Raw genomic sequence first — 13,442 nt, 5'->3', positions numbered from 1 at the left:
TTGTTCGCCTTGTTTTTAATTTGTTTTCCATCAGGAAAAACACCCGTGTCAATTAATATCCATCAGCAGCTAAACAATCATCCCTGCTCTACAAGCTGCTTACATGGTCCTGGCGTGTGATGCTGCAGCTGCTCATTACTTTCCTGCTTGAATGGGGCCCATTAGCTGTGGATGAGACAAAGCTTATGTGCAGGGCTTCATAGGTGCCTTTGATAATGCCTGTCCAGAGACTATAAAGCTATGGATCAGTTGAGACTATAAAGGTATATGGATCAGTTGAGACTATAAAGCTATGGATCAGTTGAGCGCAATGAAATCAATTGATGGCCATTGGTCTGATGAAGGTTCTTTTCCCATCTTTTGTCTTACTTTAAGACATTTAGGATTTTTCTTGAATTCATACCATTCTTGGGAAACAGGTGAATGCCTATTTTATTCTTCATGCTTCCTGAAGTGGTCGTTTAGACAGAGAGGGAAAAATCAGACAACGTTTTGTTCTTTTTTTCCCATGTTTATATTTTGGCTCCTCAGCCGCCCCTCCCCCACTAAGATGATGGAGTGTCTGGACTGAAATGTGGAGTTTCCCCCATTTCTCTTAATGAGGTGTCATATAATTTAATTCCATGCTTCGCTTGTCAGAGAGAGCTTCCAAACCCACTCGAATTCTGACTTTTAATGGATATTACTCTTTAGCACTCGCGTCACAATTAGGGCTTCTAGTTTGCCTTTTAATGAAAATCAGATTAACACGTAATCTAATTAAAGTTCATTTTAATCCGCGCTATCGTGCAAGCTGTCTGTCGGGCGGAATCTCAGGGCCTCACAGCCAGAGTCACTTCGTTTGCATGCAGATATTAGGTCAGACTATCAATCAAGGTTGTGTGTGTGTGTGTGTGTGTTTTGTGTGTGTGTGTGGTTGCAGGGAGAAATACTCCCGTTTGAAAGTGTGGGGTGGCATAACAAACACAAACACCATATTTTAGGAGTGCTTGCCCTCATCCCATGCATATTTTAGCATCCTATTACAGGGCCTCACACATGCAGAACAGATTACTCTCCAATCCCTGACCAAGTGGCTTTTCACACACACACACACACACTCATTAACCCTTTAGCTACCAGCTCACTCAAGCAGCCGTTGAACTCCTCACGGCATCGCCACCAGCTGCCTCCTCAGTGTCATCTATCTGCCACACGAGGATGGGAGGTCTCTGGGTTGGTGAAGCGGGTGAGAATGCAGTTGTCTTGGGCATTCTCAGAAGGGTGAAAAGGTACCTCTGTTTCAGGAAAAACAGTTTTAGCTCAGTTTGTTCTCCCCTAGTAAGTACACAAAACTTTTCAAACCCATTATGTCCTCACTTCAGTCTGTTGAACTTGTGCCACCATTTCATTTAGTGGAAGTCTTTCAACCTATTGGGTTGACCCATTTCATTTAGTGATAGTCTTTCAACCTATTGGTTTGACCCATTTGGACTGGCTTTGGGAATGAGCTCCCATCCCTATCTCTGTCTCCTCTCTGTTTTGTGTAATGGGTTGGGTGTGATGGGGGTACTTTTATCAGAGGCGCGTGAAACAGCGATCGTCTCTCGTCACAGAGCAAAAAGAGAGCCGCTCCTATCAGGGCCTGTGTGAATCAGCCTTATCTTCGCTTCTTTGAAGTGGCTTTGCGTTTGAAAGGTTTGTCAAATGGGCCAACATAACAACAAACACAAACCAAATTGAGTTTAAACCTGTGGTGAGGACGGCTGTAATCGATTAGACTAGTGTTAAACCTCTCTCTCTCTCTCTCTCTCTCTCTCTCTCTCTCTCTCTCTCTCTTTCTCTCTCCTCTTCCCCTTGGTTTGGTTGATATGCCAGTTCTCCTAAAGAAGCCCTTTGGGGACATCTCAGTCTTTTATCAGTACAGTTTCCAGCACCGCTCACCAGTACATTAATGCAATCTTGTTCATCGGGTGGTATAGGCCTGATAAACTGGCCCAAAGAGGAGCCCATGCCTGGAAGTATGGAGAGCCTATCACTCCTGCAGATATGATTTCATATGGAGAGGCTAGCCGTCTGCCTCCAAACCCTGCTTGAACTCACAGCTGATTGTGCCGGCGAGTTCACAAGGAAGTTATCTGAGAATGGAGCTGTAGTGATCTCTTGTGGTTTGCTTTTTGCCTGCAGGTTTTGAGACAGCAAGGTCCTTCGCTCTGCACGGCGCACACGTCATCCTGGCCTGCCGCAGCAAGGCGCGAGCCACCAAAGCTGTCAATCTGATCATAGAGGAGTGGGTGAGTGTCAGAAACACACACACACACAGACACACACACACACACACACACACACACACACACACACACACACACACACACACACACACACACACACACACACACACACACACACACACAGACACACACACACACACACAGACACACACACACACACACACACACACACACACACACTCATTCATTTCAGGTGAAGGGGAAGAATCTTCCCTCTCTTATTGGGAGAGACATTCAAAAGTGGACCTTACCCAAGAAAAAAAAACTGCAAACCGTTCTGTAGACATGTCAGGTTCAGACTGCTCTGTAAGCATCCTTCATGGTCCCACCACCTTTCTCCCTCTTCATATCATACTTTCTTCTTCCCGTACCTCTGCTACAGAATTCATTTGTAGTGTCTGTTTTGAATATGTGCCTTGTGTGGGAGTGAGGGGGGGGGGGCCTGCCTAGCTCTCTGGTGCACACGGGGAGAGTGATCTCTCTGATAGCGCCTGTTATTAGTCTGGAGAGGAAGGTGGTTGGCCGGGCGTCTGATAATTAACTTTGATTATTGCACTAATATTGTGGCGCTCCTGTCGTTGGCCCAGATTTATGACTCTGGGAAAATAAACAAATGAAATGTAGGTGCTGGAGCAGAAAGAATAAGCCATTAGTGGCTCTTTAATTACCTCCAGCCTCATGCCCGGAATTAGCTGATTAATTACAGCACGACTATAGATTACAGGGAATCTGAGGCTTTTTAACACTCGGCACAATATCTAATGGAGGCAAAGCCGCTCTCTGGCATGGGTAATACCTTTACTCTGCAGACTCTAAATCAACATGTTTCAACTAATGAAGAGTAGGGCTTCAGGTAGCACCTACAGGCACAGGTATGGATAGGGTATGTGTGTGTGTGTGTGTGTGTGTGTGTGTGTGTGTGTGTGTGTGTGTGTGTGTGTGTGTGTGTGTGTGTGTGTGTGTGTGTGTGTGTGTGTGTGTGTGTGTGAGGGAGAGAAACAGACAGAAGAGAGTGCTTTAATGTTGGGAAAGATCTGCTCACTGTGTGACTACTTTAAGAAAAAATGAATAGAATTTATCAATAAAACATAATTTTAGGGAGAGAAACAAATGATCAGTAACCCAGGTCAGTAATTGTAGATGATTGATTGCAAGCAGTCCTTCATTTCGCAAGAAATTAATTATTGCATGTTTTCATTTTCTAAAAATGTAAATCTTTTTTTTCTTTTCTTCTGCTTTGGAAGGTGCCCCAGTGAATAAGCGCTATCTAAAAGGCTTTATCAAGGAAACATTTGCCCTTCCTGATTAAAAAGTATTGGATTTAATAGGTGCCCCAAAAGGTGGGAATTCCAGTTTGAATAATGAAAGTCATGATATCAGAATAAATCTCTTTGGGGAGGGAAATGCAGACTTTGCAGAGGTATTAATAGATTCAGGAAAGGACAGGCTGAGGGAAATGAATCTTGAAATGATGGATGGACTCCCCTGTCTTCCCACGCTCCAGTGTTTAAGGTTATTTTGATAAAGGCCTCGTATTTTGGAATCCCCACCCCTGTACGAAAGGTCATCCTATCTACTTCCAGGTCAGCGCGTGTTCCATTTAGGCTGCCAAAACTGTGAAGTCTGCTTTTCATGATAACCATTAAAGCGCAATCCATCAGCATGAAGAGCTCTCGCCGCTGGAGCTCACTTTAAAGTTCATGTTTAATCATCACACTCCACACCCGTACAGTAGCCCTTTGATGAAAAAGTTGTAGTTGCAGTGATCTGTCGCACCTGAATGAAAGTGTTTGTTCACATGACCTTACAGGGGAACCGACTGCGCCGGCAGAGCTAGCCCCTGTATTTATGTGTCGAGAGCATTAATTAGATTCAGGGAAGTTTTATCACGCCACTGATGCATAAAAAAGGCTTTAATAGGCCTGGCATGGACATGAACTCCTTCTTCCTGCATGATTTTATTCCAGTCCAGCTCACACCACTGATCAAATGCTCCGTAGGACCTCAATGAGCTGAATCAGGTGTGTGTGTGTGTGTGTGTGTGTGTGTGTGTGAAAAGGAGAGAGACAGAGAGTGATGGGATTGGGCAATTTTTGGCGTGCTGATTCAGGTGTGTGTATTGAAGTGGGGGAGGGCTGGGGGCCAGAGGAAAACACCTGCTTGCTGAATCAGGTGTGTGTGTTTTTGTGTGTGTGGGCAGGGGGTGAAAGTTTACATGCCCAGTTGTCCTTCAGAAGCCGTTCTCCGCTTCCCGCATCCGTCCTCCTCCGTCCACCTCCTGATCCCTCTTTTGCAGTGGTCAGGGGGGACATGGCTGCAGGGGTGAGAGGTCAGAGGTCACGCTAGGAGCTGGAGAAGGAGCAGGGTCACGCCTGACACCGGGGCCACATCCGTAAGCTTAGTAAGCCCAATGAGGCTGTGCCCCGCTCCACTGTGTGGTGCTGAAGACCCAGAGGGGAAGCGTGTGAGGTCTAAGATAACGGCACCTTTTATCAGAACACAGAGATGGCTGAATGAATCATCACTACCAGTAAGCACAAATATGGAAACACATATCCTTTGGCAACATCCTGCTGTACTCCACTGGATGAGTGTAGCACGTAGACTAGAGATAGCATCTATTAAATCACGATTAGCTGAGCGCATCATGTTGAATATGTCACCAATGCTAATCACTTGATTGCTTTTTTGATTTCAAGTGTGTGTGTGTGAGACTGTGTGTGTGATTGTGTGAGTGAGAGAGAGAGGCTGTGTGTGTGCGCGGTGTGTGTGCATATGTGTGAGCGAGAGATACTGTGTATTTGTTTGTGTTTGCGTGTGTGACAGAGAGAGACTGTGTGTCAGTGTGTGTATGTCTGTGTGTGAGAGAGACTGTGTGTGTGAGTGTGTCAGTGTGTGTGTGTGAGAGAGGGAGAGACTGTGTGTGTGTGAGTGTATCAGTGTGTGTGTGAGAGAGAGAGAGAGAGAGAGAGAGAGAGACTGTGTGTGTGAGTGTGTCAGTGTGTGTATATCTGTGTGTGAGAGAGACTGTGTGTGTGAGTGTGTCAGTGTGTGTGTGTGAGAGAGGGAGAGACTGTGTGTGTGTGAGTGTATCAGTGTGTGTGTGAGAGAGAGAGAGAGAGAGAGACTGTGTGTGTGAGTGTGTCAGTGTGTGTATATCTGTGTGTGTGAGAGAGAGAGAGAGACTGTGTGTGTGTGTGTGTGTGTGTGTGTGTGTGTGTGTGTGTGTGTGTGTGTGTGTGTGTGTGTGTGTGTGTGTGTGTGTGTGTGTGTGTGTGTGTGTGTGAGATAGACAGACTGTGTCGGTACTACAGCACCTGGCCTGGTGTCTGTATGGTTACCCCTCTCCTGATGTCTTGTGTGTGGTCATGTGGTGCAGATGTGCGGTGTCTCATTACCAGAGGTTAGAACTGACAAGAAGGATAAACATTTATGCCAGGCGCGTGGGCCTTTATGGGGTGATTGGGTGTGTTTACTGTGTGGGGCGAGGTGGCTGTAACCCTGGGCAGATGTGCGCTAGCGGAGATAAAGCTCCAGCAGGTCTGGAGTACGGGTAGCCACTGGAGGGGGTGAGGGGGTGAGTGGGAGAGGGGGAGAGGGGGGCTCTTCTGTGGGGCTTCATCCATCCAGTCTTCTCCTCCATCAGGTCTGCAGGGGACCCATCAGACATACAGCTCATGTGTACGGCAAGGATTGAAAGGGATCTATGATGTGGAATGGGTGTGCGAATGATGTTTCTGTTTCTGTGGGTGTTGAAGATCTCATGCTGTTCTGCTCCTAGTTAGACATGTAGTCAGTGGGCTAACCAGCTAACCATGTAGTCAGTGGGCTAACCAGCTAACCATGTAGTCAGTGGGCTAACCAGCTAACCATGTAGTCAGTGGGCTAACCAGCTAACCATGTAGTCAGTGGGCTAACCAGCTAACCAGTTAAAGGAAGAGGATGGCTGTGTTGAAAACAAAATGTTCATCACACTTTATTCTCCATCTAGGTTGTAGACACATACTTATACCAATGCACCAGATTGTTAATCCATTTGTTGTCTGTTTTGCTTGAGTGCTGGTGAATGCTGCTTTCTATTACTGTCTGTCTAGAACCCAAAGCTCCTGAAGGGAGATGCCACCATAACAGCAGGTTAAACTGCTGGTTAACCACTGAAGCAGTATGAAGATGAGAGTGTGTGTGTGTGTGTGGGGGGGTGTGTGGAGAGGGGGATGAGCTGTGCGTCCGTTAGTTTTCCTGATTGCCTGTAAAATTCTGCTTATCTTTGAGTCCAGCCCCTCTTGAGGGCTGTGTAATGGCGTCTCCGGGGAGCTGGACTCTCGATCAAGGCCCCCGCCGCCACCGCCGCACCACAGAGCTGAATATCTCGCCGCCTGGCCGCCCCTCCTTTTCCATGCCCGGGCCTGATCCCCCATGCTAATGAGCTGCTTTGTAATCACACTAATTGCTCACCCAGGCCTCGTGTTAGCATGTTGCCGTTGTTTTATGAAACCGCATTTAGGCTGTGGGAAGGGAAATTAACATGGCCGGCGTCTCGCTGAAGATGTGTTGTGCTGTTAGGGTGAGCTTTGGAACCAATTAGGATGAGACGCAACTCCGGTGAGGATTGTGGAAGAACGATGGAGGAGGGAAGAAAAGCACCCCCTCAAACACAACCTTGTAATACAGGGAGGATCACATTAGTGTGGGTCAAATGGAAGCCTTTTGCGTGAGTAAAAGACATTTGTATGGGGGGGGATTTTAAAACCACAGTCTTCAAGGCGATGGGTCTTGTGTCTCCTCTTGTCATTTAAGGAATCAAAATCACCAGAGACTGATTTAATATGGGCTACGTTTCCCATTCTTGATTCTCGATTAATGCTCGTACACATTCATGCACACACACAGAATTAGAAGAAGGCAAATGAGCAATTCAAATCCCCATTGGATGAGGTTGCATCAGGCCACATCCAAATATATCAGACACCTTGTGAGGACAATTGGATCAGGAAGGACTGTGAGGGGGAAGGAGGGGCACTGGGGTGAGGGCGGGACAGAGACATGAGTGACGGGCAGACAGACAGGAAAATGAGTCAAGAGTCATTCGGGCCGACAGCTCGACAGGTAGACAGACAGCGAGACAGATAAGACGTAGACGGCCACCAAAGGGACTCACCGCTGCCTGTGCGGGTCCCTAAATGCCCCTAAATGTCCCATTAGTGTATCAGCTTCCTGATCAGACTTGTGTTAGAACAGGGCTATTTCGGGGGCATTGTAATCCATCCCAGTCGTCCTGTGTTTAGATAGCTGGACTAACATAAGCATGGTGCCCCTCTAGTGAGAAGCCCTGTGGAGCATCAGGCAGTGGGACAGTACGCTGGTAAGAGAGAGAGAGAGGGAGAGGGAGAGGGAGAGGGAGAGGGAGAGAGAGAGGGAGAGGAGAGAGAGAGAGAGAGAGAGAGAGAGAGAGAGAGAGAGAGAGAGAGAGAGAGAGAGAGAGAGAGAGAGAGAGAGAGAGAGAGAGAGAGAGAGAGAGAGAGAGAGAGAGAGAGAGAGAGTTTGGTTTTAGGCTGAAAACAGATAAACTACATCCTGAATGTTGTGTTTGGATTTTGAAAGTTTGTAATAAAGGAATTGAGACTTCCAGAGAAAAAGAGAAATGATGAGACATCTAGAGAAGGGCCCGAGAGACGAAGATTGGCTACTCGTACGGGAGAAAAGCATGTGCTGTGTGCGCTGAGGTGAGATAAGCTCCTTGAGAAGAAGAAAGGAGAGGAGAATGCAGGAAAGCAAGAGAGGTGAAAGAGATGCATCAAGAAGAAAACAAAACAAAACCAACAAACAAAACCAGAGAAAGTGAGAGAATAAGAAAAAGAGGGGAAAGAAAAACAGTGACAGTGAAACAGAGAGGAAGTCAAATAATAAATGAGTGAATGTGAGCAAAAAAGAAAGGTGCAAAGAGAGGAAGAGCAGAGCCAGAGAGAGCCTGCCTGTTGTGCTGATTGTTTCTGTGTGTGTGTGTGTGTGTGTGTGTGTGTGTGTGTGTGTGTGTGTGTGTGTGTGTGCGCACACTGCACGGGACCTTTCAGGAGCCCTACGGTGGGTTTGGAGACAGATGAGTTTGGAAGAGTGGCTGCGAGGCAGCATGCCTTAACGTCCTGTGTCATGTTGACAAGCCACGTCAGAGGGGCGCCCTGATGCCCAGTGAAGGGCCACCGATGCACACAGGAAGTGACACGTCAAAATCGCTGACCATGGGCATTTTCTGGTGCCCTTGGGGGTGCAGAGGCGACTGCTCTTTTTCTGCCCAGCTGCAGTGACCCTTCTCTTCTCTGTGTGTGTGTGTGTGTGTGTGTGTGTGTCTGAATATAGAAATCATCCAGCCTATTTCTCTCTGCTCTGTGTGTGTGTGTGTGTGTTGTGTATGTACCTGTACTCATTCTTGTTGTGTTTCTTGCTCTGTGTGTGGTTCTTGGGTGACCCTGCATGTAGGGCAGTGGAGTCTCAGTGCTGCTGTGTGCCTGGTCTGTCCTCCTGATACAGAGCGAGCGAGCGAGCGAGTGAGGCAGGGAGGAAGTGGCCGGTTACTTCCCAGGTCACCAGTCATGACCCCGGCCCTCAATCTGATCAGCAGAGCGATGACAGGGCATTGTCTGAATCTCCTGTTTGGGTTTAATATAGATTCCCTTAAAAAACACAGGTGGGAGATACAGTATCTCTGCAAACAGTTCCATTAAATACAATGTATTTGTTTTGTGTGTGTGTGTATATGCAGGCAAAGTACTCTTTGCCAAAACAAACACAGTAACAATAGTAAAATGCCTTTCTTGTGAGGGATGTTTTTTTCCTGAAAGTACAAGAAGTAGGGAATGTTCACCATGAGATCAGATTAGATTAGATGACAATTTGAAATGATTCTGTTGAGAGGGGTACATCAGAGCCCCTCAGAATCCTTCACATGTGATCAGTTCTGGATCCAGCTCTGCTTTATTCCCATCTTATTATCCTATTTTAATCTCCTCTGTTCTTTGGAGTTGGCATTTTAGTTGTTATTAGATTGTGTTAGAATTTATAAGGATTTTAAAAGTTGCCTTTAAAACAGGCAGTTTTTTGTCTTGATCAGCCTATGTAATTTCATCCAGCAGGAGAGAGAAAATAGGATGCCAGGACCTGCCGAGATTGGCGGTCCGTGGGAGAAGATTCCCTTTGAATCCTTTTGAGTTTGATGGAGACGATGTCTTTCATCCTCAGACTTGCGTGCGGTGCAGAGAGTGATGGGACTGGGGTAGGGGCGGGGGGTGGGGTGGCTGTGAGAGGTCACTCGCCCCAGGACAGCCACGCCACTAATCAGCTCTCATGGCCTCCCTCTGCAGGGCAGTCACATGACCAGTGGCCCGCCCTCACCTGCTCTCCGTGGCGTGACCTCTCACTGACCCCTGCCCGAGCCTCTCTCCGTGGCGTGACCTCTCACTGACCCCTGCCCGAGCCTCTCTCAGGAGCTTTGTGTGTTGGGAAGAGGGGGAGGGGGGGTGGGGTGCCTAGTCTGCGCTCGTCTGCACGGCTCCTAATGATGGGCCGGGGGGTCAGGGGTCAATCGGGCGGGTGCTTTTAACTCTGTCCCCGTTTGCAGCTAATTCACTCTTTCATTTATTCATCCCTTCATTTGTTTTTTCAACGCCAGAGGGGGGTTCCTTTCAAGAGGTGAGAATGAGCGGTGCTCCCGCTGACAAATCACTTTCAGTAGTAGGGGGGTTCAGTATCAGGTGTTCCTGCATTATTCTCCCACAGCCAGTACTTGGGAAGTCTGACTCCAACTTCCAGGATCATTGTCTTATCCAGAATGCATCCCCCACATTTATTATACCGGAAGGTCTAAAAGTAGGCACATTTGGACTGTCAGCTTCCATCCTTGTTCCTGTCGTCAGGAATCTCTAATAAAATGTGGAAAGAGAAGAAAAGAGGGACAGAGTGAGGAAGAGTAGATCTTTAGAGCAGGCCCAACTTCATATTCTTTCCTTTTTAAAAGCTGGGCCCTCATCAAGTTGCCTTTAGCAGCAGCCTCTATTTGCCGGGGAGGATGAAGATTTTAGGGCTTCATCTGCAGGTTGCCTCGTCTACATGTTTATTTAGGGGATGATAAATCAGGCAGCTCGGTCATCAGCGCAAGCCGAATATAGCTCGCATTTACAAGATAATCCCACATCCATGACAATAGCAGGAGCAGGAGAGCAGTAGATTAAAAGCAGGTGCAGTTACGCAGGTCTGTGATTGACGCAGATTAGGAGCCGAGGATTAATTTGAGGGGAACGCCAGGCGTCTTTTAGTTGGACGGGTGCGCGGGGAGGTGTGTGATGGCTTCACCTCGGAAAGGCGCTGGCTTGCTTTTTTCTCATTTTCACCTTCATGTTTGACGCTGTTTGCAAATGAGTTGATTTCCGTTGCAGGTCGCTTGCGTCGGCGGTGCCGATGAGCGTTGTTAATCTTGAATGCCAAACACAGGTAACTTCTGTCAGATAGGATGTCGCCGAAGACATTCCATTCTTTAGGGCTGCTGTTTTTTCCGTCCTCAGAGATGAAATGATTGACTGTGACACCAGCCAAATTAAATGGTAATTACTTTTCTGTCCCTCCTGATGATGACTATGACAACAATTATTAAGAGCTGGATCAGAACAAATCCATCCCCTACAGGGAATTTATACGGCACAGAAAAACATAATTTATGATGAGGAACACATGAAGGACGCTAATAGAGACGGTCTGACTGTTCCCACAGAATAAACTGTGTGTGTGTCTGTGTGTGTATCTGTGTGTGTGTGTGTGTGTGTGTGTGTGTGTGTGTGTGTGTGTGTGTGTGTGTGTGTGTGTGTTTGTGTGTGTGTCTGTGTGTGTATCTGTGTGTGTGTGTGTGTGTGTGTGTGTGTGTGTGTGTGTGTTTAGGTATCCTGTGGTTGTGATGAATAAATCAGGTCTGGTCTATAGTATCATTAATCAGGAATGCCTCCACTGTCTGCACCTTCATCAGTCCACATGCACGCGCACCCACTCACACACTCACACACACTGACATGCACATGATTAACAATAAAACTCACAGCCTTGAAATATAAAATGTGTAGATTTCATTTCAATGACCCAGACAGTAAATAACTGTGGGCTATTCAGTGGAGCAGGCAGTATGTGTTTGTCTTCCCTGGAAAGAGACTCTGTGTTGTTGTTTCTCTTCATATGATTGTGAAGAGACGGAAATGACTCAAATGAACCTTCTGACTTTTGAAACTAGTGCTTATTAGCTCGTCACCTATGCAAGACTGTATAAGGGTACCTTGGTGTAAGCAACTGACCCAAGTGCCAAGCTGATTGAGTGGTGTGCAGTGTTCGAGGGCTTTGGGCGTTGCCTTTTAGCTGACCTCCACGTCTCCTTGTGTGTGGAGTTGTGTCAGGAGCTCGGCCTCAGTCAGAGCAAAGAAAAGAAAGAAGGAGTCAACTCAAGAGAGAGATAAAGAGAAAGAGACAGAGAGAGAAAGATATGTGGAGAGTAAGAAAGACGAGGGAGCGAACGAGAGTGAAAGGAAAAACAGAGAGAGAATGGGGCAACACAAACCAGGGGAGGAATGAAGGAACGAGGGGGGGAGAGAGGATGGAGGGAGGGGAAAAAGCAGCACTCTAATTTCCCAGCACTAAATGCTGAACTGTCGTCCGGGGACGTGTACAGCACATTACAGGTTAAGCCCTCATTTTGTCTCCAGGACCCAGAGAGAGGCGAGACACGAGGCGGCTGGCTTCCCCTCAGCCTTGATCTGCAGGCAGCCATGTACCCAGGGTGCACTGGGCCGCCCCGAGGTGTCAGAAGTGCTTCAGTGTGTTTGCTTGAGACTTAAAACCTTTATTGTGTCCAAGGCCTTCTGGGGATGGCCAGGCAATATTGTTTTATGTGTGTGTGGAGTGTTTTCCTGTGTGTGTGTGTGTGTGTGTGTGTGTGTGTGTGTGTGTGTGTGTGTGTGTGTCTGTGGGGGTGTGAGTCGGGTGGTAGTGAGAGTATGAGTGAACTGCTAGATTAACACTGGCCAAAACAGCCAAACCTCTGCCCAATATGAGCACTGGTCTTAGCCTAGCGCCACTGTTTTCTTCAAAACATTCATAGGCAGGAAACGTGCTTAGCCCCACAGATTGCGGTCTTGTGACCTGACCCCACACTCCCCTGATGTGACCTGAGCTTGCACGTTAAGGGTCATGTTTGGATCTCTCGTAAGGGGGCGGAGGGGGGTGCGAGTGATGAAGTTTGGACTGTCATTAGAGAAGCCACACAGTGCACAGTGCTGACCCAAGATCAGGTCCCAGGGCACAGTCGTGATTGTGAGTGTGTGTCTAATCAACAAAGAAGTGTAGTTGTGTGTGTGTGTGTGTGTGTGTGTGTGTGTGTGTGTGTGTGAGAGAGATCAGGTAGACTTTTCTTCAATGTTGTCCCCCTCCATTTTAGCTTTTTAGCATGTTTTTAAGCAATAGAACACAAAATAGAGTTTCTGCAAATAGCATCAGGACTGTTGTTGGCTTTAGACTCTGTAGTCGTGTAGATGATCATATCTGTGCTCCTGTAGTCGTGTAGATCAGTGGTTCTCAACCTTTTTTGCTCCATGACCCAAATTTTAAGATACCAGCGCAGTCGCGACCCGATAACTAATAATCAGCATGAATCATCAGGCCAATAATTTAACAATTGTATTATCATTATTATCATTACTACCACTACTACGAGGCTTAATACTATACCATTGTTTTAACATTGAAAACACATGCAACTGTTTAACAGTCAAGATCAGTTAAGCAATCATGGACTTAAGCCTATGTGTTTAACTTCTTTGAGAAATCATGGACTTAAGCCATACATTTTCAACTTTTTAATAGGAAATTATGAACTTACATGTTCAACTTCTTATGAAGAATCCATGGACTTACAGTACATGTTCACCTTTTTAGTCAGAGATGGACTTACATGTTCCACTTATAACAGGACTTATGTTCATTTACTAAATGAGAAATCCTTACTTAGATGCTCAACTTCTTAATGATAAATGAACTTGGATGGACATGTTCAAATAGTAAATGAGATCCCTGAATGTTTCCTGTCATAGAGGCTGCCCCATCCGTTGTCACACCAACACACGTTGACCAGGAGAGCTGACTGAGTAT

General features: G+C 46.8%; 1 protein-coding gene across 1 annotated transcript in view; it reads left to right on the top strand.

Moving 5' to 3' along the window:
• wwox (WW domain containing oxidoreductase) overlaps positions 1 to 13,442 on the top strand; it is a gene marked incomplete at its 5' end in the record, with an annotated part of 261,734 nt that overhangs the window by 11,805 nt on the left and 236,487 nt on the right. Inside the window, one exon of the mRNA XM_080841900.1 lies at positions 2,167 to 2,273. Coding sequence (XP_080698026.1) covers positions 2,167 to 2,273 — 107 coding nt within the window. The remainder of the gene's footprint in view (positions 1 to 2,166; positions 2,274 to 13,442) is intronic.

This window comes from Sprattus sprattus, assembly GCF_963457725.1.
Source record: "Sprattus sprattus genome assembly, chromosome: 7".
Taxonomy (NCBI): Eukaryota; Metazoa; Chordata; class Actinopteri; order Clupeiformes; family Clupeidae; genus Sprattus; species Sprattus sprattus.
This window is presented reverse-complemented; position numbering and strand designations above follow the sequence as displayed.